The 26,027-nt window shown below is 42.1% G+C and overlaps 1 protein-coding gene across 2 annotated transcripts in view; it reads left to right on the top strand.

The window, feature by feature from the left end:
- The first annotated feature begins 1,330 nt into the window (after positions 1–1,330).
- Positions 1,331–26,027, top strand: part of LOC149011263 (uncharacterized) — a 63,582-nt gene continuing 38,885 nt past the window's right edge. The window contains exons 1-2 of one of the 2 annotated variants that reach the window (XM_089163915.1): positions 1,331–1,596; positions 2,116–3,135. In XM_089163915.1, coding sequence (XP_089020041.1) covers positions 2,175–3,135 — 961 coding nt within the window. In that variant the 5' untranslated portion in view covers positions 1,331–1,596; positions 2,116–2,174. Of the gene's footprint in view, positions 1,597–2,115; positions 3,385–26,027 lie in introns of both variants that reach the window. The other variant, XM_089163913.1, reaches the window with a different exon arrangement.

Below are 26,027 nucleotides of genomic sequence, written 5' to 3' on the forward strand. Positions count from 1 at the left end.
AGGGTGGGAAACCAAATTGGATTTGGATTTTGTTTATTTCTTTAATTCAAAATAAATGAAGTTTAGTGAAGGTGGGAAACCAAATCGGATTTGGATTTTGCTCATTTCTTTAATTCAAAATAGATGAAGTTTAGTGAATGTGGGAAACCAAATCAGATTTGGATTTTGCTCATTTCTTTAATTCAAAATAGATGAAGTTTTGTGAAGGTGGGAAACCAAATCGGATTTGGATTTTGCCCATTTCATTAATTCAAAATAAATTAAGTTTAGGGTAAAATTGACATTTAATCTGGTTTTATAAATGGGGTAGCATCGTCTTTTGATTTCTTAATTTTAATGAAGTGTAAATTAGACATTACATATTCAAACTTAACGGCAACTTAACACCGTAATAAGGAAGGGGGCAACAGTAATTTCGTAAAGAATATGGTTTTATTAGTAATAAAATCAAACTACATGGGGCAACAGTAATTATCCCAATAGAATTTCAGTGTATTAAGACTTCTTTTTTCAGGGGGTGTCTATCAATTTGCTCAATTATTAACTTTGGTAGGATCTTTTATCTTTCGTGCTCTTTTTTTGAGTTTTATTTCATGCTCGGCCTGTTTAGTTATCTGAATCCAGAGATTTCAAATCCCTAGATTCATGAATGGGAGATTAATACTTGTTTGGTTGTAAAAATCCCTGGATTCATGAAGTCCAGGGATTTCACTTTTTTGCCTAAGGGTCTGTTTGGTTACATGAGTCTAAAGATTTCAAATATCTAGAGATTTCAAATCTATAGATTTAAAATCTATGGAGTTATAATTTATAAAATAAAATGTTTGGTTGTGGAATGAAATATGTGGATTCATCCTAAGAAACTATTTGATTGACGTGATTTTTGTGAATGTGCAAATGTATAGGTTTTTTGAAATCTCATACCGGATTTGCACCACCATTGCTTGCCAACCCATAAATCTATGAGAATCACGTTTCATCCACCCCGTGGAGTGTAAAAAGAAGTGAATCTCTAAATCCTTGACTTTCAATGAATCTCCAAACCGAGCCAATATTCAATTTGTCATCAACAACAAACGGGTAATCAATTCTCAAAAACGTGTTTCATTTTATGAAATCTAAAGATTTAATTGAAAAGTTGAATATTCATAAATTAAAGATGGGAATTTCCCTGATTCACCTGGATTTAACCAAAACAAGCAAACACTAAAATCATGAATTAAGCCATTATTGTGTATTGGGTGAAATCCATGGATGCTACTATAAATATAAAATTGATGAAATTTGTAGATTCACGATTTAATTTTTTCAACCATGACTCCGTAGATTTAAAATTTATATATTTAAAACCACACTTCATTCCAAATCCGTAGATTCACGAAACCAAACGGCCCTTAAAATTCAAACTTATTTCATAAGAAAGAGGAATAATTTTTCTTTTTAGTTTCCGTTATTAGTGTTACTGTTGTTTCTGGGTTTTGATGGCGATCGATTCCAGAGACGACGGCATCCAATCCTCTCTCCCTACATTGAAAACCCACGAAAATCCCTTACATGTTCTGCTTCTCTTCTGTAATCGAACGTCGCTTTCGATCTGTAAGTCACTCCCATAACGTCTCTTCAAATTTCTCCCCCACTTTTAAGCAGGTGTCTTTTGTATGTTTGTTTGTTTTTGTTGGTCTTCGACACACAAAAACTTTGTTCTCTGTAAACCAACAGAGGTGGGTTCTGTGGGGATAAGGGGAGAATCTACCTTTTTGACAGCTTCCCAGGGTCTCTAGGGTTTTTGTTGGAAGCTGCGGATCTTTGCATTTCCGGATTGTTAATTTATGCTTTCGTTGCGAGAATCCCCTTAGGGCTTCTAAAATGTGATTTGGGTGCTCAGGCGTGGTTTTGAACCAGCTACTGTCTTTTACAGGGTTTTACTTCTTGCCTCCCTAAGCAAATCACAGAATTACCAGTGTCGATAAACTTTTTGTTTTCTCTCATCTGTTTGTTTTCCAAGCCACTTGACCTGAAAATGTTTGTTATTTTGTTCGAGTGTTTTGAGTACCCATTTGTTTTGTTTCTTCAGTTGGGATTTATATTTTTGTACATTTGCATTGGTTTGTGCAGGTGTCACGAGCTTTTCTTTTTAGTATACGTTTGTAGGTTGTTTGAGAGTGGTTTTTGAAATGGCTGACCCAGTAGAGGCTATTTTGGATTTCCTCCGGAGAAATCGGTTCTCAAGAGCTGAGGCAGCTTTACGTGGAGAGCTAAGTAACCGTCCGGATTTGAATGGCTCACTTCAGAAACTTATCATGGAAGCAAACGAACTGGGTAATCAGTTGGAGGATGAAAAACGAGATTTAAGCCACCTGGGTTCAGGTCCTCAGAGTAGTGGCGAAGTTTCAAAGGAACTTATTGTAAAGGAGATTGAGTGTCAAACCAGTAGAAATGGTTCTGATAGTAAATGGAGAGCTACCTCTTCAGGTGGGGGTAGAAATGTGCATACAGAATTAGTGGGAATGACTGAAAAGAGCTTCTCTTTTGCTCAAGGTTCTGAGGACAATTCACCAGATCAGCACCCTTGGAAATTTAATCCCAGTAATGGTACTTTAGACGCAGTGAAGAAGGATGGTGATGTTTTTGCTACTAAAGTTTCAGGACTTAAAGTATCCGAACAATCAAAGGATCTTTCTCAGGCATCTGACAAGGGAAAGAAGGTTATAGGTGTGACTAAATCTGTAGAAAATCTGAGTGTAGAGCTGGTTTTGTCTGAGGAGCAGATAACACCATATCTTGGAGGTGCTAGTGCAACTAAATCCAGCTTCAATCTGAAATTTGACAATGGTAAAACAACTAACACCAAAGAACTTGGTCAGCAGTGCGGACCTTCTACATCCTCTAAGGATGGGTTAGTAGATGGCCTGTGGTCAAAGAATGATGAATCCACACCATCATCTTCAGATCCATGGGATGAATGCTCTGTCAAGACTGTATTCCCATTCTCCAGAGGTGATGCATCGACTAGTTGTGATAGTGAACTTGTTTCTGGTGACAATAGAAAAGGAGGAACAAAGAAATTAGAGACAAATGATATCAAGGCAGCCATGAAGGAGCAGGTGGATGAGGTTGGAAGAGCTATATATCTTGGTAAGTCTCTGGGAATTTCAGAGCAAAAGAATGTCTATATCGTAGGTTTACCATTTGTTTCTGAGAATCATAAGGAAGAGTTGCCAAGGTTGCCACCTGTTAAACTAAAGTCAGAGGACAAACCTGTAAACATTCATTGGGAGGAAAAGTTTGATCCCCATGGACATGTAGCAAAGCTCAACATGGATAACCCTTTCTTGATAGGATCTTTTTTGGATGTTCCAGTTGGACAAGAAATACATTCAGCAGGTTTGTTTTTAAAACTCTTCTGTTGGGTCACAATTTCACAATTAAGAGGTAGTTTTTCCTTTTTGGTCTTAACTACCAGCTTTCTTATTGTACACACCATACTTTCTTTAATCTGGTCTTTTAAAATGACTTGTTCCAGATCCTGCTACTCTTTTGGTATTCTTTATATTTTCAGTCTTTACTTAATGACTCTCCATGAGTTATGGTGGTTTCTTACATATATTTTCATGTTCCCAGAATTATTTACCCTTGTGTCTTGTAATTCTATGGTCATGAACTATTTCAAAATTGATATTTTCTTTATGCAGGAGCTTGTGTTCTGTAAGGCCGTCTATGAAACTTTTGGGAGGATAACTTTTAAGTGTATAGGTTTGAGATTAAATATTGAGCCAGTGTTTTTGTGAGATAAATCTGTTGATGCAAACAGTTTCATTTTACTTGTTCTCTCTTTTCTTGTTGGGAGGTGGAGATCCAATGGGGATGGTGAAATTCTCTGATGATAATTTTGCATTAGCGGGTAGGGGCTGAAAGATGAAGTTTTCACTCTGAGAATTATGAGGCATTTGCCTTACACCACCCCTCGCGCCCCCTGTGCCATTCTTGTTAAGCATCAATCCCTTTTTTGCTCCAAAAGAACCAATAACTGAATGTTGGATGTGATAGAAGTTTCTTCTTATGGAAATTGGATTATTTTGAGATTTACATTCTGAATTTGCCATTCCATGAGTGACTTGGTTTGCATTTGTGAAAAATATGGTCAATGACCTGTCAGCCTTTTTTTCTAAGTCAGAGAATTGTACTCTTATACAGCCATCCCACCCCACAGCCAGATGTGAATGGTATAAAGTTTGTTAATGAAGAGGTTCATAAGAGAAGATTAATATGGATTTTGTGGATTTGTTTAGTTTTCTTATCGAGATTGATTGTAGACTCGGAACGGATGATGCAACAACTCAGCTTCCTTTGTGTTAAACTACAGCGCCAGGGCAGGGTGTTTCTACTGTTCTGTGATGGTTCTTCATGATACCTTCCTAATTTCCCTCCTGATTAAGGATCGGGTTGAAGCAAACAGAAGGCTTTCTTGATGGGAAGTTGAAGGCAGTGGTTCATTCTTGAAGTTCCCAAAGGTTTGGTAATATGTTATTCTCTTTGCAATTTAACATGTTGGAGTCTTCCTAAGTGATGTAGCCTTAGACTGAACAGGTTAAACTAAGGGCCTTCTGCCAGGATCCTTAAATGGAACCAGCACAATTAGGGTTTGGGTGTAAAGGGGTGGGTAGACGTGGTTATGATATAGGGTCTTTGATAAGGCTGTAACTTTCAGGGACTGTGAGGGGGCTTGGAAGGTAACATGATCCAGGTATGGCTTGATTTGGATGGCCTGATATGGAACACTAAATTTAGGGCAGTTGAGAAAAGTTCAGGGTAAAAAGTCATAGTCCATGTCCATGCCATCATCCTGCATGGCATGGATTAATGACTCCTGGAGGGCTTAATCTAATGGTTTGGATTATAATGTGAGTAGGAACTTGTAGAAGGATGCAATAGATTGGATTATTTCTGACCATTTCTACTTCACTGGAGATAACGTCAAAGCTTATCAACGTTCTTTGCAGATCGATTCACTATCCCTTCAAACAAAGTCCTCCCCATTCTAGTCTCTCCTCTTCAAGGAGGCTCTTTGATGTAAGGAGGCCTACCTGCCCTTCTCGAACCCGCAAATTGGGCCCAACAGCCAAGCCCATTGGCGCGCCAAGTGGGCTGGCCGAACCCAATTGGAATCAATTTTGAAATGAGTTTCCTTTTGGATAATTTGTTATTAATTTTGCAAGTTTTTTTTTTTTTTTTTTGAAGATTCCTTTTTTTTGATTATTTAGTTATTGAGTTGTAAAGGGGATCCTAACCTTTAAAGGATTTCCTAGTTTAGTCCAACTTAGTTTCCCTGTTTAAGTTGAAATTTTCTTCCTCCAAGTGTAAAGCTATTTAAAGCCCCCACCTACTTGTAAAGAACTCAGTTGATGATTAATAGAATTGAAGCCTTGGAGTCATGGGAAGCGTAGCCTACGACCTGGATTCAGTGTGTTAGTGAATTTTCTGGATACAGTTTGTTCTTCATCCTTCTCAAGCTCGGTGGCAGCCTTCAACTCAAATTCAGAAATCAGACCTTCCTCAACAAGTACAACCCCAGCCCCCTCCCGTACGTGATTCCCCTTCCATACCCCATCGCAAGACCCTTCCCCTTTCCCTAGTCCTTGCAGCAGTGAGCCCCAACCTTCCCCACCTCTCCTAACCCTTGCGGTAGCAGGCATCTGCTGTCCTTCATCCTTCTTTCCCTTCTTGATCTTGCAGTAGTAGGAAAATTCAGAAAAGCAAAGGAAGAAAGAAGAAAGAAGAAAATAAAGAATGAGAGAAAGAAGAGAGGAAGATCAAGAAAGAAAGAAATGAGCGGAAGATCCATCCAAGAATTCAAGAACCCATTCAAGATCATCCAAGAACCTTGAAACACCCCCATACCTTCATCCATTCATACCTGAACCCTCCCTAGACCCAACCGCAGCTTCCCTTTCCTAACCCAGGGTGAGTTTGGTTAACCCAAAGCCATAATTCTTCCAAAACCCATCCCATATTTGGTTTTGTTAAAACCCTACTTTTCCAAGTCCTTTACTTTCTTAATTTAATCTAACCCATTTAGGTTTTATCAAACCTTCTCCGAATCTTCCCCAAAATTCTATCCTTCCCATATCCATCCATCCCACCTCTGTGATTGTTAAAACCATAACTTACCCTAAACCCATCCCGTATTGATATTATTATTTTCCCTACCCTCCCATAACTATCCCATTGAGGCTGGTGGAACACATGATTTCCCCTAACCCTTCCCTTGTTAGTTCTTTGATTGCTGGTTCTCAAGGAGAGGATACTGGAGTAACTCTAATTGTAGGAATTTAATTTCACATCTCAAAACCCTAGAATTTGGGTTACATTACTCCTGTTGTGCCGATGGTTTTAAAACTAATCACATGCATGCGATCTGCTTCATTATCTCTCTAAACAAACTTCTCTTCATTCTCCATTCTCACTAGCAAATTAACACAATCTTTCTCCTAATCTCTGCCCTTAAAGTAAGGACTGCTGTGAGTGCTTAATAATCATGCTGTCTGGGACATCTTTTGTTCTTAGACACACGATGATAAGTCAACTGAATACTCTTCCTCTCCATTTCCTATCACTTTATCAGAACCAAAGTCCTTTGCACCTTATCTCTCTAAATCCCAACTTCTTTCCCTTGCCATGTTGGGGTATTTTTTTGATTATCAAACTTTCAAATCTTTCTCCACTCACCCCTTCCCATCTTCTCATCTATTACTTGGTAAGAGATTAGTCTCCAAAGGACACCAGACTGAGATGACACTGGTCATCTGCAGGTGCAGTTCTTGATATACATGGTAATAGAACAAGTGGCAAATTCCTATCATGGAGGCCTGAGAGTATCTAAATTCAAGGTCAAGACTGGAAAGAGATTGGAGACATGGAGGAAACGTGCTTCTCAGTATCTCAACGACAACAATTAGCTTGTACAAAAAAATAATGTGCTAGTTAAAGATTGGAGACAATGGGGAGGGGCCATGTTAAGTTTTATCCACTTCTAGGCAATGACATTGAAGCTTTGATGCCGTCTCCACCAGTGGAGAGGAGCAGATTCAAAGAGGAGGCTCCTGAGAATGTCTACAACTTCATTTGGTGATTGAAGATGAAAACAATGAAATAATCCCCTCTCATTGCATCCCATGATAAGTTCCTGTTCCCATGATAATCCCAACCATTAAATTAAGAAACCTCCAGGTGCTGTTATTCCATGCTGTACTGTATGATTTGCAGCACATGGCTGCAGTGGAGAGGAGCCGAATCCCTGTTTTTATGCCCCTGATTTTTAATTTGATGGTTTATTGTTGTTTTTAAAAATTTCCTTATTACTTTAATTTGTTTGATCGCAGCTGGACAGTCCTGTTCTTGTTTTGATTAGTCTTGTAGTCACTTGCACACAAGTTGGGCTGAGTTAAACAGTTTTTAGCCAGTGGACTGCTGTTGTCAAGGAGACAATGCTGTTGGAAGAAGCGGGGAAGGGGGTTGTAGAAAAAGAAAGGTGACACAAAAAGGTGTCAAGGCACCTGCCTAAGTGCCCATAATGCCCTAGGAGTTGGGATGCTGTGGTGTGTCGCTTGTTCCAGCGCCTTAATAATAGTTAGAATAAAGTTATGGGGGCAGAAAGGGAACAAAATATGGGTCTCCTGATCAGTGTATTGCACTAATGCTCTGAGGCCCTGGTTTCTCAATATGCTTGGGATTTTCCTTTCCTTTTTGTATTGTTAAGAGGGCAATATTGGAAAAGAGAAAGGCAGATAGGAGAAATATCAAGTTAGCGCTAACTTGAGATCATTTATTTACTTGTTTGAGTGTGATTACTTCCTATTTTTGTAGTTTTCTATTCAGTTATATAATCGCTAGACTGCACTATAAATAAAGATTGAGGCTTAGGAGGCTTACATGATAGAGTAAGGCCTCCTTGGCTGTTCTTACTTCTTCTTCCTCTGTCTATCGCCTGCTCTGTTTTTCGTTCTTCAACTAATCTGCTCTCTGATTTACATGGTATCAGAGCAGTAGGTTACACTAAAGCATTCCGATTCCCAGTGTATTGGTTCAAAAATCTCTTACGATACTTGGAGAGGCATCGCTGCTGGTTTGAGAAGCTTTCGGGTTTTTGAAGGGGGGACAACACCTCACGCTGGTATTGGTCTTTTGATTGTTTGAATAGATTAGGAAGTGTTTAAAACTTTATTGAAGGATTCTGACCACGACTTCTGGATCTGGGGTTAGTACTCTGTTTTCAATTTATTATTAATTTTTTAATTTATTATTATTATAATTTTTTGTAATGGTCTGAAATAGGGATACTCTAGCATCGATCTGCCTAGATTAACCTACTTCTTCAAGTCCTTTGTGCTGCTGTTTTGGGATTCTACTTTAGATCAGAAGTAGTCGTATTTGACTGGTTTGTGCGTGTCTCTAAAATTTTAATTTTGGTTCTGCTGTTCTGTTTTGAGGATTGGTAACTGGTTCTGAGATTTCATAGTTCGATTTTCTGGGTTTGAAAATCTGATTTTGATTAATCTATTGTTGATTAGGTACTGGTTCTAAGAATTTTCGGTTTGATTTTGATGCGTCCAAAATCTGCTCAGCCCTTAGATCTCCTCGTGATGACTTGCAAAACGAAAGCGTCAGATGTGGCCCGACTGCGGGGGTCGGGAGTCCACCTCCGAAGGCTAAGTCAGTTGATGAACTTAATCACAAACGGCTCTGCTAGAAGCACAGAGCTAAGGAATGAAGAACTGGGAAAGGTGATCTAGATCGTAAGCCGCTGATAGTTTAAGTCTATCAGTATGTATCTGAACCTGAGTCTCAGATTGTGTGTTTTCGATCCCCCCCACCTCGTATGGTAGTGAGGTTTATATAGAGTGTACCTTCGAATCTCCTTCGTTGGATGCACTTGAGCCTTCTTCGGGTAGTCGTTGGATCTTAACAGATAGATCCGTTGAGCAACAGACTTCTACTAGTTTGGACTAGTAGAGGACTCCTGAGATAACTCTTTAGGTTATGCGATGATTATCCCTTCGATAATGATTAGCCGCAACCGTCAATTCGAGTTTGCCATCATTAGGGTAATTACCCTAATCCATAAGTAGGATTAGGGCGTGCTTGTAGCTGAATCAGTTTTCTTCTTCATCATGCCATCTTCTGGATTCGGTTTGCTCGGGAGCGAGTCGGTTCCCTCTGCCTCGACCGGGGTCGAGGGTCGACCCACGTATGAACCCGGTTTGATCATAATTTCTCCGTATCACGAGCCCCCGAGACCAAGCGTTCGGTCGATCCCGAGGGCTTGGTTTTTAACTGGGTTCTTCGTCAGGCGATAGACTCTGCATGCTCCATTAAATGTCATATCACATTTAATGCGGTGGTCACTTTTCCTCGAGCGTTGTGAGGGTAAGGCCACGTGTCACCTTGCAGTCGATCTGTCGTGGCTCACATAATCCAAGCGACGGTTTCCGAACGCCTGTTTCGGATTCGTGAGTTCAAACTTTCAAAACGTTTGTCAATCTCGATCGTCGATTTTGAATCAATCTCGATCGTTCAGATTCCCGAACACTCGTGCGGGTGTTTTAAAAGCGGTTCGTTGTCTTCGTAGGTTTCATTCTTCCTGTCTGGAATTTGAACCTTTGTTGTCTGCTTCGCGCCTTCTTGCTCTCAAGCTTCTGCCTCACTGAATCAGTAAGTTTACTGGTCTTTTTCTTTTTGTAGTTTACTGAAACAAGTAATGGCGGATAATGGGGCTTCTCTGGTACCCAGTGTTGGTAATAGTAGTGAAGCTTTTGCTTCTCCTGCTTCCGAACAGTCGGATAGTGATAACAAAACCCTAACTGTCCTCTGGCGCGAGTTTGCTGAAGTTTCTCAAAAAGGTTTAGAGAGAAAAACCGAAACTCCTCTTGCCTTCCTCGAGTCTGGATCTTCCAAGATTGTCGAGTCTTCTAGGCAGCCTCAAACTTCCAGGTCCGATGGTGGACCTGGCTCTGTTCCCTCCATTTATAATGAGGAAACCCTTCTTTCAGCCATCCAAGATTTTGATTTTCCTTCCTCTTATCAGGTTAGGGCTCCCCTTTCTGATGAGAGGGTTGATTCAACCCTTTCGAGTGAATTTTCTCTGTATATAGATGCACTGGAAAGCGGGGTTCGCTTTCCCTTTTTTAATCCTTTGTTTTCTGCAGTTCTGAATCATTGGGACATTTGTCCCGGAATGCTCCTTCCCAATAGCTGGCGTCTCATCGTCGGCTTCTTGGGTTTGTGTTTTGAACTTGGCATTACGCCATCTCTTTCTCTTTGTACATTTTCATGTTTTTTCTATCCCTCATCCTCCCGGATGGGTTTTTCTGTCCAAACGCAATAAGGCTGAACTTGATTGGAGGGGCAGCATCCTTGCCAAAGGAACTTGCCCTTCTAACCACAAAAGATGGCGCGAACGATACTTTTTTTGTCGAGCGCCTCCATCGGATCTTAACTTCCCAACCGCCTGGAGGCGGTGTACTTCTTCTTCCGAGAATAACCAAGGCCTCCCCTTATCCAAAGAAGACGAGGCGGCCATCAGGATGATCAAATCCATTCCAAGGTATCAAGAAATACATGGACTTGAGGTGGAGTATAACTCCATTCTTCAGTACTGGGCTTGGCTCATTGTGAGCTTCTAACCATCATCCTTTAATTTTACTGAAGTGATATGTCTTTAATTCTAACCCCTGTTCTTCTTTGCAGTGCCTCCAAGAATGAACCCCGAGAACCTGCGAGTGAAGGCCGCTAGGGCCGTTGCGACAGCTGAGCAACGATCACCCAGAGCCTTGACCGTAGATCAAGAGGCTTTTGCTCCATCTCCCGACCCCTCTTATAGGGGTATCAGGAATATCAGGCCCGTGGCTGATGCTTCGGGTAAAGGGAAGAAGCCAATGGTGGAGAGGTCCAATGTCTCCTCCTTCGCCCGAACCAAAAGGAGGCATGATACAATTGATGCTTCCTCCCATAAAAATTCCAAAGCTTCAACGGATTGTGAGGAGGTCTTCACCCCCGAGTGGACCCTGAAGTTGATCGACGGGGTGACTCGGGACCCCGAGAAAGGCTGCAGAGTGGAGCTCCCTCGCTCTTGTTCCTTCGATCGCTAGGAATTTGAAAACCGGGATGACGTTGCCCTTGTTAGTCAATCCACAAGGTACTGGTCTTCTTGCTTACTTATTTTTTCATAATTTCTTATGACTTCTTCTGATATTTTCTGCCTTCCCAGGAATGCTGTGTTGAGCTTCTATCAACAAATGGAAGCATTGAACCGGGTTGGCCGCAACAGCTCTTTGCTGCAAACCTGTGAAGAGAATTTGGCCAAGGCCAATTCTGAGATAGATTGGCTGATTGCAGTCTGCTGAGGAGCTGCAAAGAAAGCATGAGGAAGAAGTGATCTCCCTCTAGGATGCCCTTGATGCTTCGAAGGCTCGTGCCACTGCTGCCGAGCGCGAGGCCAGGAAGCAAAAAGAAGCTGCCACGTTGTTCGGTGACAGGCTTGAATTTCAATGTAGGAAGAACGAAGAATATTTGAAGTGGGCGGTCCCTAGCAAGCCCGATCATATCAAGCCAGAGCTTCGGAAGGAGTGTGTTCGGAAATACCTGAACAACCTACCTTTCTCCGAGCTGCTAGGTGCCTACAACATTCAAGCTTATCGCTTGGGGCAGAACGACGTTTGGGAGTGAATTCTTGCATCAATCCCTAATTTCGATACTGCTCCCTTCAGTGAGGTGTACCATAAAGAGGTCTTCGGGAAATTAGGCATGGATCTCCCGGACTGGGCTCGGGAAGAAGATGATCCTTTTCCAGCTGACCCTCAATATGAGGCATACTTGGCGGACGAGCCGGCGCTTCCAGAGGAGAAATCACAAGCCGAGTCTCAAGCTGCTGCTATAGAGGACTCAGCCAATGTCATTCTTGAGGAAGGCTCTTCTCAAGATCCTGAGAAAAGTCCTCCCGACCAGGGTCCCTCGGGCAACAATGAAGAAGAGGCTTAGGGAGTTATCTTTTTTTTTTTTTTGTAAAGATTGACCTCCTTGTTAATGAATAGACATTTCTTTTTCATGTTGGCCTTTCCATTTCCCTGTCTCCTGCCGAAATCTTGTCTTGAATATCAAAGTATAAATGATAAAACTTATCACTCAACTTCACATTCCTCGACGAATAATAATATTGTAGAAATATTGTGAAGATGCGTTTCGGAAAGATGCATTAATCTTCCCCACTACTTCATTTATTGCAAAGTCCACACGTTTCCTTCTGCGAAGTCCAAACGTTTTCTTGCTTTTGTATACCATTCACTGTTTCCAATGAATCGGAAATACTCCCATTATTATAATGGCGGTGCGACGATTGGAGGTATCTCTGCATCGGGTGCTCGCTTCCACATGTTTCCATGTGGCATCCCTCCGACCGTTGATCTTGCTTTCTGCAGATTTCGAAGCGTCATTTCGATCTGGGTCGTTGGTTGTCCTTAGCCTTCAACCGTCGTCTTAATACCTGAGGCTATTTAAAGCCTTCATGGGTACTCTCCATCTATCCTGCTATCTGTAAGTTAGATTTGCTAAAGTGCTAAAGCGACATTTCGTCCTTTTGCCTTCTTCCGTATTGCTCGTACTCCAACAATAGCTCTATCAACTTCTGAACAAGTGAGTTTTTTTTTCTCTTTCTTTTCTGGTTACTCATCTCTTTCCCCACTTCCCCCCTGAGTAAACTGCACAGTAGTAGTACTTGGGGTTTAGTTCGGGTTTTTCTGAAGTGATAATGAACTAGGGTTTTCCCTTTTTTTTTGTTGTCGTTGGATATCTGTACTGATACGGCTTTTCTGTTTGCATAGTGGCTCCCAAGATCAACCCGAACTTTATCAGAGCGAAATCTAGCAAGAAAATCATTCCGTCGGTGGTGGTTGGGGCCAGTGAGGTGGTTTTCGTACGGCTTTTCTGTTTGCATAGTGGCTCCCAAGATCAACCCGAACTTTATCAGAGCGAAATCTAGCAAGAAAATCGTTCTGTCGGTGGTGGTTGGGGCCAGTGAGGTGGTTTCCGCTAGTGAATCCTCCAAGCGTAAGGCAACTGCTGTTGGTGAATCTTCAAGTCAGATTCCCACAGTTTCTATTGATGCCGCCCATACGCCTCTTTTGCCCGAAGTGATCGCTCGTCTTTCCCAGGAAGATCTTGATCACTCCGTTGTTGATGGCGCTGCTGACGCCCCTGCTGCAGAGACCGTTGGTGCACCCCCAAAGGAGACTCTTCGGGCATCTGAGGCAACTATGTTGGCGTCTGATGAAGGTGTGGTCCCAGCAGGCGCTGCTTCTATTTCCAACTCCAGTGCTTGTTTGGCATCCTCCTCCTCTCCTTTGGAGTTGGAGGATTTTGCCACCAGGAAGCGCCATCGGGTGATAGGTGATGCAGCTCATCCTTCTCTTGATGTAGCTCATCCTTCTCATCCTTCGCCCGAATTAGTGTCAAACGAGTTTGACAAAGCTTTGGAATGGTGCACTGCTGCTCGAATGACTTCTGAGAGCGCAGTTCTTTCCAAACTTCCAGATGAAGTCTTTACGAAGTCACTAGTGATGTAAGTCTTTCTTCATTTTCTTTTGATTCTGAAAAATTACTCTTCTGCTCCTTTTTTTTATTTATTTTTATTTTTATTTTTAACTCGAAAGTTATTTGCAGGAGTCTTACTGGTAACTTCCATAACCAAGTGGAAGCAGCCTCTAGGCTCAATAGGTTGAGCAATGAAGTTTCCAGGCTTCGGGAAATCTCTGAAGCTAAAGATGCTGAGATTGCTCGCCTTCGGAAATTAGCTTGGGAGGTTGCAGGAGAAAAGAATTCGATGATCGGTCGTCTTTAGTCGGAATTGGATGATGCCAGGGAGAAGATCTGGCAACTGGAGCGAGCAGTTGGAAAGTCAGGAGCCAAAGGATCTGAAGCGTTACCACAAAGGCAAGCTGTCGTTCCTTTGCTCGAATCCCTTCCAACTGATGTTCGCAGAGCCTGCGTCTTCAAGTATTTACACAGTAAGCCCTTTGTTGATATGCTGAATGCTTATAATTTGCAGGCGTACCGGGATGGTGAGAACGAAGTATGGGAATCAATATTAAGGAAGGATCCTTCTTTTGATACGACTCCCTACAGTGCTGTTTGTCATCCTGAAGTATTTACCGACCTGGGTATTCCTCCTCCTGACTGGACCAAAGATAAGATTGATCCTCCACCTTCCGATCCGGATATTATGCATTATCCGGAAGATTCTCCTGTTTATTCTACCCTGGAAGAAGTCAATTATGACGAGCTGGTCTTGAATGCAAGTTTGGTCGAGGACCATACTTCTCCTAGACAAGCTGGACAAAGAGTATGAAATTGCGGAGGATTTTATGCATACCGAAATATTTTTTGTAATCCTCATTTCTCCTCTTCTTTTCCTTGAATCCACACCAATGGTTGACTCATGTTTGTTCTAGCAAAGTCGTGTCGATCTTGTATAACTTCTTAACAGTCACCGATGATGACTTTCTTTTTTGACCGAAGATTGTATCCAGCTCTTGTAATTGTTTTGATACTGGCCTCTTTCGATCTTTTGAAGAAATAAGAAATTAACTTCATCTTGAGCTTTGCTAGCCACTTGAATTGCTGTTGAATTAGGTCTTAGTTGTTTGAAACAATGCCTTTACTTAAAGATTTCCGGAGAAATGCAATAAATCTGAGAAGGAACTCACTCGGGTTTTAAACCGATGCCTTTACTTAAAGATTTCCGGAGAAATACAATAAGTCTGAGAAGGAACTCACTCGGGTTTTAAACCGGTGCCTTTACTTAAAGATTTCCGGAGAAATACAATAAGTCTGAGAAGGAACTCACTCGGGTTTTAAACCGATGCCTTTACTTAAAGATTTCCGGAGAAATACAATAAGTCTGAGAAGGAACTCACTCGGGTTTTAAACCGATGCCTTTACTTACAGATTATTCGAAAATTCAATAAGTCTTGAAGGAACTTACTCGGGTTTCAAACCGACACCTTGCAAAAGGAACTCACTCGGATTTTCATCCGATGCCTCGACTTAAGAAGATCCCAAAAAATTCCATAAGTGTTGAAGGACCCACACGAATTTTCATCCGATGCCTTATAGTTGGATCTTGTTCTTGAATGTGGTGTATGATGCCCCCAATCAAAAAATAATTTGTTGAAAGCCAAAAATTGCATTGATTGAGTTGAAAATGTTTACATCGCGAACAAAATTGAAATCATCATCAAGGATAAAACTTTTTGAGATGTCTGGCATTCCACGACCGATCCAACTCTTTCTGTGTGTTGATGTTCTTCAGCCTATAAGCTCCTGAACCAACTGGTTTTACAACCATATAAGGTCCTTCCCAGGAAGGGTCCAATTTTCTTTGGTGACGCGGGTTGGAAGCTAGGGTGTTTCTAAACACCAAATCTCCGGCTAAGTACCGGCGATTCTTCACTCGAGTATTATAATGAGACGCTATCCTTCTTTGATAATGTTGAGTTCGTGCTATTGCCTTTGCCCGAACTTCGTCCAACAGATCAAGACTATCAAGCAGTCCTTGTTCATTTGCTTTTTCCTCGAACTCACGATCCCGTAATGTCCCCACCGTTATCTCCACTGGTGCCAATGCTTCGGATCCATATGCCAACCTGAATGGAGTTTCTCCTGTGGGTGTTCGAACCGTAGTTCTATAGGCCCACAATACATTATGAAGTTCTTCGACCCAAGAAACTTTGTCAGCTTCGAGTCTTCTCTTTATTCCTTCCAAAGAGCGTTCGGTTAGTAACCTCTACTCGTCCATTGCTCGGGGGTATGCCATTGAGGACATACGATGCTCGATCATATATGTTCCGCAAAATTGCTCAAATTGCGGACAGTCGAACTGAGTACCATGGTCAGTGACGATAATCTTTGGAATCCCAAAGCGATATATGATTGATTCAAGCACGAATTTCTCCACTTTTTTCTCAGTAATTGCTGCTAGTGCACTGGTTTCAACCCATTTCGTGAAGTAATCAATTGCTACTATCAGATATTCCCGTCCGCCTGACGCCTTGGTGAATTTGCCCATGATATCAATTCCCCACATCGTAAAGGGAATGGGATCTAGAATTGAAGTCATGGTTTCCGCCGGCGCTTCGATACTGTAGCATGAATTTGACAGTTACCACACCGACGAACATATTCCATAGCAGCCTCTTGGACCTTAGGCCAATATAACCCAAGTCTCAGAATTTTGTGAGCCAGGGCTCGTCCACCCATGTGAGCTCCACAAATTCCTTCATGAACCTCAAGCCAAAGCTGATTTTGCTCCTTCGGGGCCTATACATCTCATAAGGGGTCTAGAATAAGATCTTTTGTATAGTCTCCCATTATGAATGACAAATCTAGCTGATCGTATCTTGATCAACTTTGCCTCTTTCGGATCCTCAGGTAATTTGTCATCTCTCAGATACTCGATTATCGGATCCATCCAGCAACGCTCTGCTTCAATATAAGAAATTTCTTTCTCATGATAACTTGGAAAAGTTATTTCTTCAATATAGACCGAAGGGTCTAGATTCTTTTCTTTGGCATTGGCTAGTCGGGATAGCTCATCTGCCACTGAATTTTCATTCCTCGAAATCTGAGATATCTTCAAATTCCGAAATTGGTTTTGAAATGCCTGCACTATCTCTTGATATTTCTGCAAGCGTGGTTCTTTAATACCATACTCCCCCTGGACTTGGTTGACTATAAGTTGAGTCACTATAAATAGTAACATCTGCAATAGACAATGCTTTTGATAATCGAAGTCCAACTATCAGAGCCTCATATTCTGCTTCGTTATTACTTGCTTCAAATACAAATCTCAAAGCATATCGAATAATAAATCCTGCTGGACTTTTTAATAGAATTCCAGCTCTGCTCTTATCTTTATTACTCGAACCATCCACATATACCTCTCAAGTGGTTGGTATAATGGGATCCTCGATGGTGGGTTCCACCGTGGCAATAGTTTCTACTACAAAATCGGCTAAAGCCTGAGCCTTGATTGCAGTTCTGGGCTTAAAGCTCACTTGGAACTCACTGAGTTCAAGTGACCAGGACACCATCCTTCCAGACAAATCAGGTTTATTAAGAACTTTACTAAGAGGAAAAGTTGTAAATACCTCAATTGGATGAGCCTGACAATATGGCCTTAGCTTCCTGGCGGCCATCATGAGAGCCAGAGCCTGCTTCTCAATCTGCGAATATCTTGTCTCCGCATCTAGCAACACGTGGCTTACATAGTAAATCGGCCACTGTTTTTTATCTTTTTCACGAACAAGTACCGCATTGACCGCTGAAAGGGACGTCGCTAGATATAGCTGTAATATTTCCCCCTTCTCTGGTCTGGACAAGATCGGTGGTTGTCCAAGTGCTTCTTTTAACTCCTCGAAAGCTTTCTGGCACTCTTCAGTCCATTTTGCTTCCTTGCTGCCCTTCAAGTCTTTAAGTGCCTTGAAGAAAGGCAAACATTTTTCTCCAGACTTGGAGATGAATCGATTCAAAGCAGCAACTCTCCCTGTTAAACACTGCACATCATGAATAGTTTTGGGAGCCTCCATATCAACCAGAGCTTGAATTTTGGCAAGATTAGCCTCAATTCCCCTCTGTGATACCATGAAGCCCAAAAATTTGCCCGAGGAGACTCCAAAGGCGCACTTTTCTAGGTTGAGCTTCATTTGATACTTTCGCAGTATTGAGAATACCTCAGTCAAATCTGCAATATGATTTGCTTTTGTAAAGCTTTTCACTAGCATGTCGTCAACATAAGCTTCAACATTCTTTCCTATCAGCTCTTTGAAAATCTTGTTGACGGCCCTCTGATATGTTGCTTCTGCGTTCTTCAGGCCAAAAGGCATGACCTTATAATAATAGCTTTCACGATCAGTCATGAAAGCTGTAAACTTCTCATCCTCCTTATTCATAAGGATCTGATTATACCCTGAGTAGGCATCCATGAAACTTAAAGTTTCATATCCTGCAGTCGCATCTATCAAGAGGTCAATCCGAGGCAACGGATAGCAATCTTTAGGGCAAGCCTTGTTAAGATCTGTGTAGTCTGTACACATCCTCCACTTCCCATTCACCTTTTTTACCATTACCACGTTGGCCAACCAAGTTGGACATTCAATTGGTTCTATGAAACTAGAATTCTTGAGTTTTTCAACTTCGATACGAACGCTTCATACTTTTCAATGGAGAAATTTCTCCTTTTTTGTATCACTGGTTTCGCCTTAGGATCTATCCAGAGTTTATGTTCTGCGACAGCCCGATCGATTCCTGGCATGTCTTCATGAGACCATGCAAATACATCTTTATTCTGTTGAAGAAATAACTTCAACTTATCTTTAAATTCCTCCAGCTGTTCAAACCCGATATAAGTAATATTTTTCTCATCCTTGGTACACAGTTGGATTTGTTCCAGCTTCTCCACTGGTTTGGGTCTTTGCATCTTTGCTTCTTCCCGATCGTCTCGAACTTCTATAGGTAGGGCAGTTACCTTCCTTGGGCTCTCCTTGTCTTTTAAATAGGCAACGTAACATTGCCGAGAGATCCTCTGATCAGAGGAGACTTGACCAATTCCCATATCAGTCGGGAATTTTATCTTCAGGTGTTTTGTTGAAACAATAGCACCTATCTTGGATAAAGATGGTCGCCCGAGGATAATATTATAAGCTGGCAGTTCCTGAACTACCAAAAAATTGATTCGGACGGTTGTTTCCTTAGGAAAACTTCCAATAGATAAGTCCAATTGGACCGATCCTTCCACCACTGTAGATGACCCTGCAAAACCATATAGATGTGTGGATGAAGGTTTCATCAAGTCCTGATCCACCTTCAATTTTTGATACACTTCGTAAGAAATTAGGTTAGTTGCAGACCCTGTATCAACCAAAACTCTATGCACTTCCCGACGTGCAATCTCTACCTTGATGACTATGGCATCATCGTGAGGTAAACAAACGTCTCTTTCGTCCTCCTCGCTAAAGGTGATAGAATCTTCACCATTAAGCTTTTTTCGCTTCTGCGTCTCTCCGGTTCCAACAAATTTGGATTTTGTTTTCAAACTCCGGAGTGATTCGGGCTCTGGTCCCCCGAAGATGGTAAGGATCGGTGACCGAGTAGCTTCAATCACCTCCTTGCCCTTCTTAGACTTCGGGGCCTCCCTTGATCGTTCTGAACTAACCGAATGATCCCTTTTAGGAGCAGCCGCACGTGGCTCCTCCCTCCTTCTGCTAACAAAACTGGACAAATGTCCCTGAGATATTAATCTCTCAATATCTGCTTTCAGATGACGACAGTCATTTGTATAATGACCATAGTCCTTGTGGAATCGGCAATACTTTTCTCGATCCTGCTGCTCTCCGGGTTTCAAAAGAATTTTAGGCGGCCACTTCAAGATATTTTTTCTTTTGATGATATTTAAAATATCAGCCCGAGGAACATTCAATGGAGTATACTCACTTTTACCGGGAGACCTTTGGCGCCAAGCCTGAGATTTTCCAACCCGATCACGGACATTTTTCTTTGGCTTCTGCTTCTGCTCAGGAGCCTTCATTCCTTTATTGGAGACTTTATTATCTCCTTGGCGCGCGTCTAGAATCTCCATGACTTCACCACGCTTCGGCATCTCTGTACCAACTCAAAGCATAAGTTGCGGGCATATCCTGTAGTAATAACTCCAGGAGTTTCCGATTAGTGAGTCCCGTGAATATAGCAGTTTTGGCTACTTGCTCATCCAAATTTTCTATCTCCATCGTTACTTTGTTGAATCTTTTTAGAAACTCTCCGATTGATTCGTTCTTTCCTTGTCCGACAAGTAAACAAGGTTTCTTCCGTTTTCTTGACTCGTATTCCACTCCGGGAATCGCCCTATGAATTTGCGCGCCAATTCATCAAAGTTTACGATCCTTCCGAGGGGAGGTTTGAAAACCACTTTTGTGCTTGCTCCGATTAGAGATGAACCAAAAACCTTGCATAAAATTTCATCGAATTACCCGAAAACGCCATGGTCTCGTTGGTAATAGCCAATGTGAGCTGTTGGATCTCCGGAGCCATCGAATGTAGAAAAGGTAGGCAAACGGAAGTTATGGGGAAACCGATATCCCGCAATTGGCTCGGCAAAGGGGTCTTCCGAATGACCGAGTAAATATCCTCGGCTATCCCGCCCTTAGCCAACTGCCCTAATTTCTCATTGATGTTGGCCAATTCTTGACCAATCTGGGTCGGGTGATCTTCAACAATATGATCACGACCTCGATTAACACGATCATCCCGTGCTATCCGATCATCACGAACAACCCGTCCTTCCCGAACATTCCGCTCGTCGCGAACTGCTCGATCATCGCGAACGGTTCTTCTGACAGTTGGTGAGTGAGTTCTTACCCCTGTATCCAACCTTGTATTTGAATAAGTTGTACTCTCTTGCGATCTGTCGAACCAATCGTCTCGCCTAGGTTGATCATCAATCCTCCTAGGTCCTCGGTCTCCTTCACGAAAATTCTGACCGATATTCCGGTCTTCAGCCAATCTTTGATCACGTGGTAACGCACGTCTCCCTGAATCGCGTTGATTAGGTTCTTGTGGTAAAACCACTCGTCTGGTGAGCAGGCGGAGTGCTTGGCTCACCTCCAAAAGTTGAATCTTTACCTGATCCAATTGATCTTGGAATGTATCAGGAGGATTACGTCCTCTCTGACCATCATCTACCTCGATAGGATTTTGGCTTCCCTGGGGAATATCTGGATTATTTGCTCCTGGGATCTGAACACCGGAATTGCGCTGTGCAGCGGCTGCTGATCTAGTCACCATGGCTTTTCAAGTCTTTCCCACAGACGGCGCCAAATGATGCGTCCAAAATCTGCTCAGCCCTTAGATCTCCTCGTGATGACCTGCAAAACGAAAGCGTCAGATGTGGCCCGACCGCGGGGGTCGGGAGTCCACCTCCGAAGGCTAAGTCAGTTGATGAACTTAATCACAAACGGCTCTGCTAGAAGCACAGAGCTAAGGAATGAAGAACTGGGAAAGGTGATATAGATCGTAAGCCGCTGATAGTTTAAGTCTATCAGTATGTATCTGAACCTGAGTCTCAGATTGTGTGTTTTCGATCCCCCCTCACCTCGTATGGTAGTGAGGTTTATATAGAGTGTACCTTCGAATCTCCTTCGTTGGATGCACTTGAGCCTTCTTCGGGTTGTCGTTGGATCTTAACAGATAGATCCGTTGAGCAACAAACTTCTACTAGTTTGGACTAGTAGAGGACTCTTGAGATAACTCTTTAGGTTATGCGATGATTATCCCTTCGATAATGATTAGCCGCAGCCGTCAATTCGAGTTTGCCATCATTAGGGTAATTACCCTAATCCATAAGTAGGATTAGGGCGTGCTTGTAGCTGAATCAGTTTTCTTCTTCAGCATGCCATCTTCTGGATCCGGTTCGCTCGGGAGCGAGTCGGTTCCCTCTGCCTCGACCGGGGTCGAGGGTCGAACCAGGTATGAACCCGGTTTGATCATAATTTCTCCGTATCAGATTTACTTGAGACTGTAATTCTGTTAGGTTGTTACCCTGGTTCTGTTAAGACTTTGTGACTAATTATAAAAGGGTTATGAAGGGCAGCATTGAATTGGACTAATTGTCTTTCTTTTTCTGGTATTTGATTGTTTCCTTGCTGTATAGTTTGTGGACAGCAAATTGGTACTCCATGGCTTTTGTTGAACGGCTGAAGCTAAAATAGAAAACAAAACCAGTATGATTGAGTTTCTGATCTCTTCCTCTCTCTAACACACTGAACATAAACTTGAAGGGGTTACTAACTTCCATCAGTGGAGGAAAATTGTTAGGTTAGTAATTATTGGGAGAGGACAACTGGCCAAAAAGTCTAATGCTAAATGTCCTAACTGAGATACGGTGGATGCCCATATCGTTGGTCCGATGCTGAATTCTATGGAGAAAAACAGTGTGGACCTTGTTTACAACCCATATTGATACTGTCTAGGACCTATTGGAGTATTTGAATGTACTGTATTTTTTTGTTAGAACAACCTTTCCCGCATATGTGAGCTATCCCAGAAGTTTTATAGAGTTGATTGGAAGGGCCGTCCTTTGACCCAATATTTTGTGGACTTCAAAAAGATGTATGAAGAGTTTGAATGATATACTTCCCGTTACTTCTTCTGTTGTTACTGAACTGCAGAACCAGCGTGAGAAACTTGCTAATATGAGTCTCTTAGGGTGATTTTGGAAGGAGTATGATTCATCAAGACTCCAAATTCTCTGTTGTGACAAGGTGCCACCTTATCTGACACCTTTTTGTGGGTTCTTCGGGTTTTTAGGGATAACTCTTATGATGCTACACCCAGTGACATGTCTACTTTTACCACATATACTAATACCGTGGTTCCAGTTCTGCAAATACTAGTGGTCATGGGGCTATTGCTGGAAGAAAACCCCCTACCTCTTCAGTAGTTTATAGATGCACTAGTTAAAACTTGTCATCATTGTGGTCGGCCAAAACATGTTCAGAGATTTTGTTGGAAGTTATATGGTAATGCAATACTGCTGCTGCTACAGAGACCTCTTCTACACCTCAAAGTTAGAAGATAAAATTGTGAAGACGTTTGTGGAAGATTTTATTCACTGCACCTAGTTTTAGGTAGCCCAGTCCCAGCCATTTATTACTACATTTATACACACAAGTAATGTGATGGCCTGCCTCTCATCCACCTCTTGTCCTTGGATCATTGATTCAAGTGTCTCTAACACGTGTGGCACCCCAGGTATCCTTTCCTCTTTGTGTTCATCCATGTCCATGGTCACCCTTGCGAGTCGTTCTTGTGCCACAGTTAAAGGCATTGGAATTGTTCCTCTTACCCCATCTCCAACCTTAGTTCTTTATTTACTAGGCTTTCTGTTTCTTGTCTATTCATTAACTTACCACTGAATAGAATTGTTTTGTTACCTTTTCTCCTAGATTTGTCCTTTTTAGGATCTTATGATGAAGAAAATCCTTGGTAAGGATTGAGAGTCTTGGGGGGATGGTACCTATTTGACACTTATGTGGCCTGTTTGGGAAGCTCTCATGGCACCAGATTCATTGTAGATTAAGATATACTTCTTTGCATTTTGAAATTTTTAGGTGGTCGTCTTCAACATACTACTGAGTTACAGTGTGAGTCGTGTCAATTTGGGAAGCTTCACCTTGTGATGACTTAGAAACCTTTTCCCTTGTTGCTAAGATGATGATAAGCCCCTAATAACCAAGGTATACAAGCGAAGGAATAAAAGGGAGTACGGAATATCACCTACAGCTGCTACAGGGATCCAAATGAGGAGAAGACAGATGGCAGCATCCAATTGGACAGCAACCACTAACCTGCTGTAAACAGAGGAGCAGAAGGAACAATCCAGGTGGCAACAGATGAGTGGCTGATTGTGTAAGAGTTTGTTATGCGTAGGAGTTTGTTAGAATTCAGGGAGTATGTAAGGGAAGAGGAGGAGAGGAAGAGGGGGGAAGAAAAGTAGACAAGCGAGTGCTTGGGGAGAGGGAAACCTCTGGGGAATGGCATAGCTATGGTGCTGTTCTTGTTTATCTGAGTTTTTATTTGGTTTTTATTAATCTCAGCAGTCCTTATCAGTTAGTAGAATTACAGTTTGTATTCAGGAGTTAATCCATCAGGTTGCTTATGAGTGACTGTAATTCAATTTGTCCTGCTGTTTCGGCGGCGCGTGTCCTATTGTTTGTGGACAGGGGTTAGTGGGGCACGGCTCGTCTGTTTTTCTGTGGTTGCTCTTGGCCTTTTACGTTCCCGGTTTCCCTGGTTTGGGCTCCGGGTGGGGCCGGGGTCTGCCCGTTTTGGGTTGTCTGGTCCTTCTTCTGGCATTTGTGTCCCTGGGGTTAGGTTTTTTATCTATATCCTAGATGGGATGGTTTTGGTGAAGCAAATAGAGAAATTTTAGGTTAACAAGTATCCTAAGGTTGTTGGTCTATTTGGGAAATTGTATCTTGTTTATGGAAAGCATTAAGAAAGGTTAGGATTTAACAAACTCTAAAGTGGGATGGTGGATATGGTTTTGGGATATCCAAAGCCACCTTGGTGGAATGGGTTTGGAAAATAAAGGACTGAATTAGATAGATAGGATTGGTTTGGGTTTAATAATTTAGGGAAAGGGTGGGAAGGTTTTGAGAGGCTTGCATTAGGAGGGAGAGGGGAGGGAAGCTTGCGGTTGGGAGGGTCTGGAGAGGGGTTCTTGGATGCTGTACTTGTTAGATGGAATGAAGGTGTTGTGATTGCTAGGCTGCTGCTGGGCTTCAAGAACTCTTGCTGAATTGACTGAGAACATCTTTCTAAATCCACCAGGGCCCTCCCAAGAGAATTGCGACTTGTTTATGTTGGTTGAGTTATACTAGGAGTTCAATTATATTAAGAGTTTGTGTTCATGTAAATTTCTATTTCTTGTTACCCAAGTAAGGGTATTGTTCTTTCCACTTTATTATAGATAGAGGGCTTGAGATCACACTGATCACAATAAGCCATTCTACCAACATAGTGTTATCTCAACATGGCATCAGAGCCTAAGTTCGATTAGGGAAGAGAGACCTACCTTCTTCTTCTGATTTTTTTAAACCCGTTGCAACCGTTGCAAAACCATCGCAATTCTTTTTTCTACCGTCTTTTTCTGGCTGTTCATCTGTTCAGTCTCGGTTCAACTAGGGAAGAATAAGAACAGAAACAAGAGGAAAGAAGACGAGAAGGAGAAATTCGATTCAGTTCCGTCTCAGTTCGAATAGGGTATTCGGTTCCGCCGCTGCCACTGCTCCTGTAATCGTTGCTCTTGCAATTGCTGCTTCTGCATCTGCCACTTCCGCTGCTGCTGCTCCTGCTCCTGCAATCGCTGCTACTGCGGCCGATGCTTCTGCATCTGCAACTTCCGCTGCTACTGCAATAGCTACTTCTGCTGCCGCTGCTTCTGCAACTGCAACTTTCGCTGCGCTGCCGCTGCTCCTGCAATCGCTGCTTCTGCGGCTGCTGCTGCTGCGTGTGCAACTTCCGCTGCTCCTGCAATAGCTACTTCTGCAACTGCAACTTTCACTGATCCTGAAACTGCCGTTGCTTTTGCAACTTCCACTGATCCTGAAACTGCTGCTGCTCATACACCTACAGTGAGTTCTTTCGTATTTTTTCTTTCTTTCGTCCTTCGTCTGAAAGAGAGACTCCTGAAGACCAGCTGCTTCGATCAGCCCAACCAAAAAACAGAAAACATAAATACGATGTTTGAGGGGTTCACTTTTAAATTTACAAACTTTTAGGGACTTATATATAAATTTGCATAGTTTCAGGGACCTAATTGCAAATTTACAAATTTTCAGGGGCTTATTTGCAAATTTATAATTTTCAGGGGCCTATTTGCAAGTTTACAGTTTTTAGGGCCTATTTGCAAATTTACACATTTTCAAGGACTTATGTGTAAATTAGCATAGTTTCGGGTCTAATTGTAAATTCAGATTCTGCAGGGACTTATTTATAATTTCCAGAAAAGAAAAGAAAAAAGTAAAAAGAAAAAAGAAAGAAAGAAAGAAAGAAAGAAAGAAAGAACATGGTTTGGCTATTTTACCTTCTGCGACGTTTCAATTATTGTTGAAGGGTGACGACTGAAGAACTGCCGCCAATTTTTTCAACATGGCAACCACCGATTGTACTATTGCTCCCACTGGTTCCGAACATTACCCTACTCTTCATCCTCTTTCAGTACGATTTGATGGAACAAATTATTGCCGGAAGAGGACTTGTTAGACACATTACGGGCACCACTATTAAACCTACTATCACATGTGTTTCACAGGATAAATGGATCTTAAATGACTCTTATTATGTCATTCCTTTTAAATTCCATGAATCCAAATATTGGCCGTGGATACTTATTACTTGATATTGCAGCCCAAATTTGGAAGGCTACT

The sequence above is a fragment of the Hakea prostrata genome, chromosome 7 (assembly GCF_041222555.1).
Source record: "Hakea prostrata isolate BN-2017 chromosome 7, UWA_Hpros_2, whole genome shotgun sequence".
Taxonomy (NCBI): Eukaryota; Viridiplantae; Streptophyta; class Magnoliopsida; order Proteales; family Proteaceae; genus Hakea; species Hakea prostrata.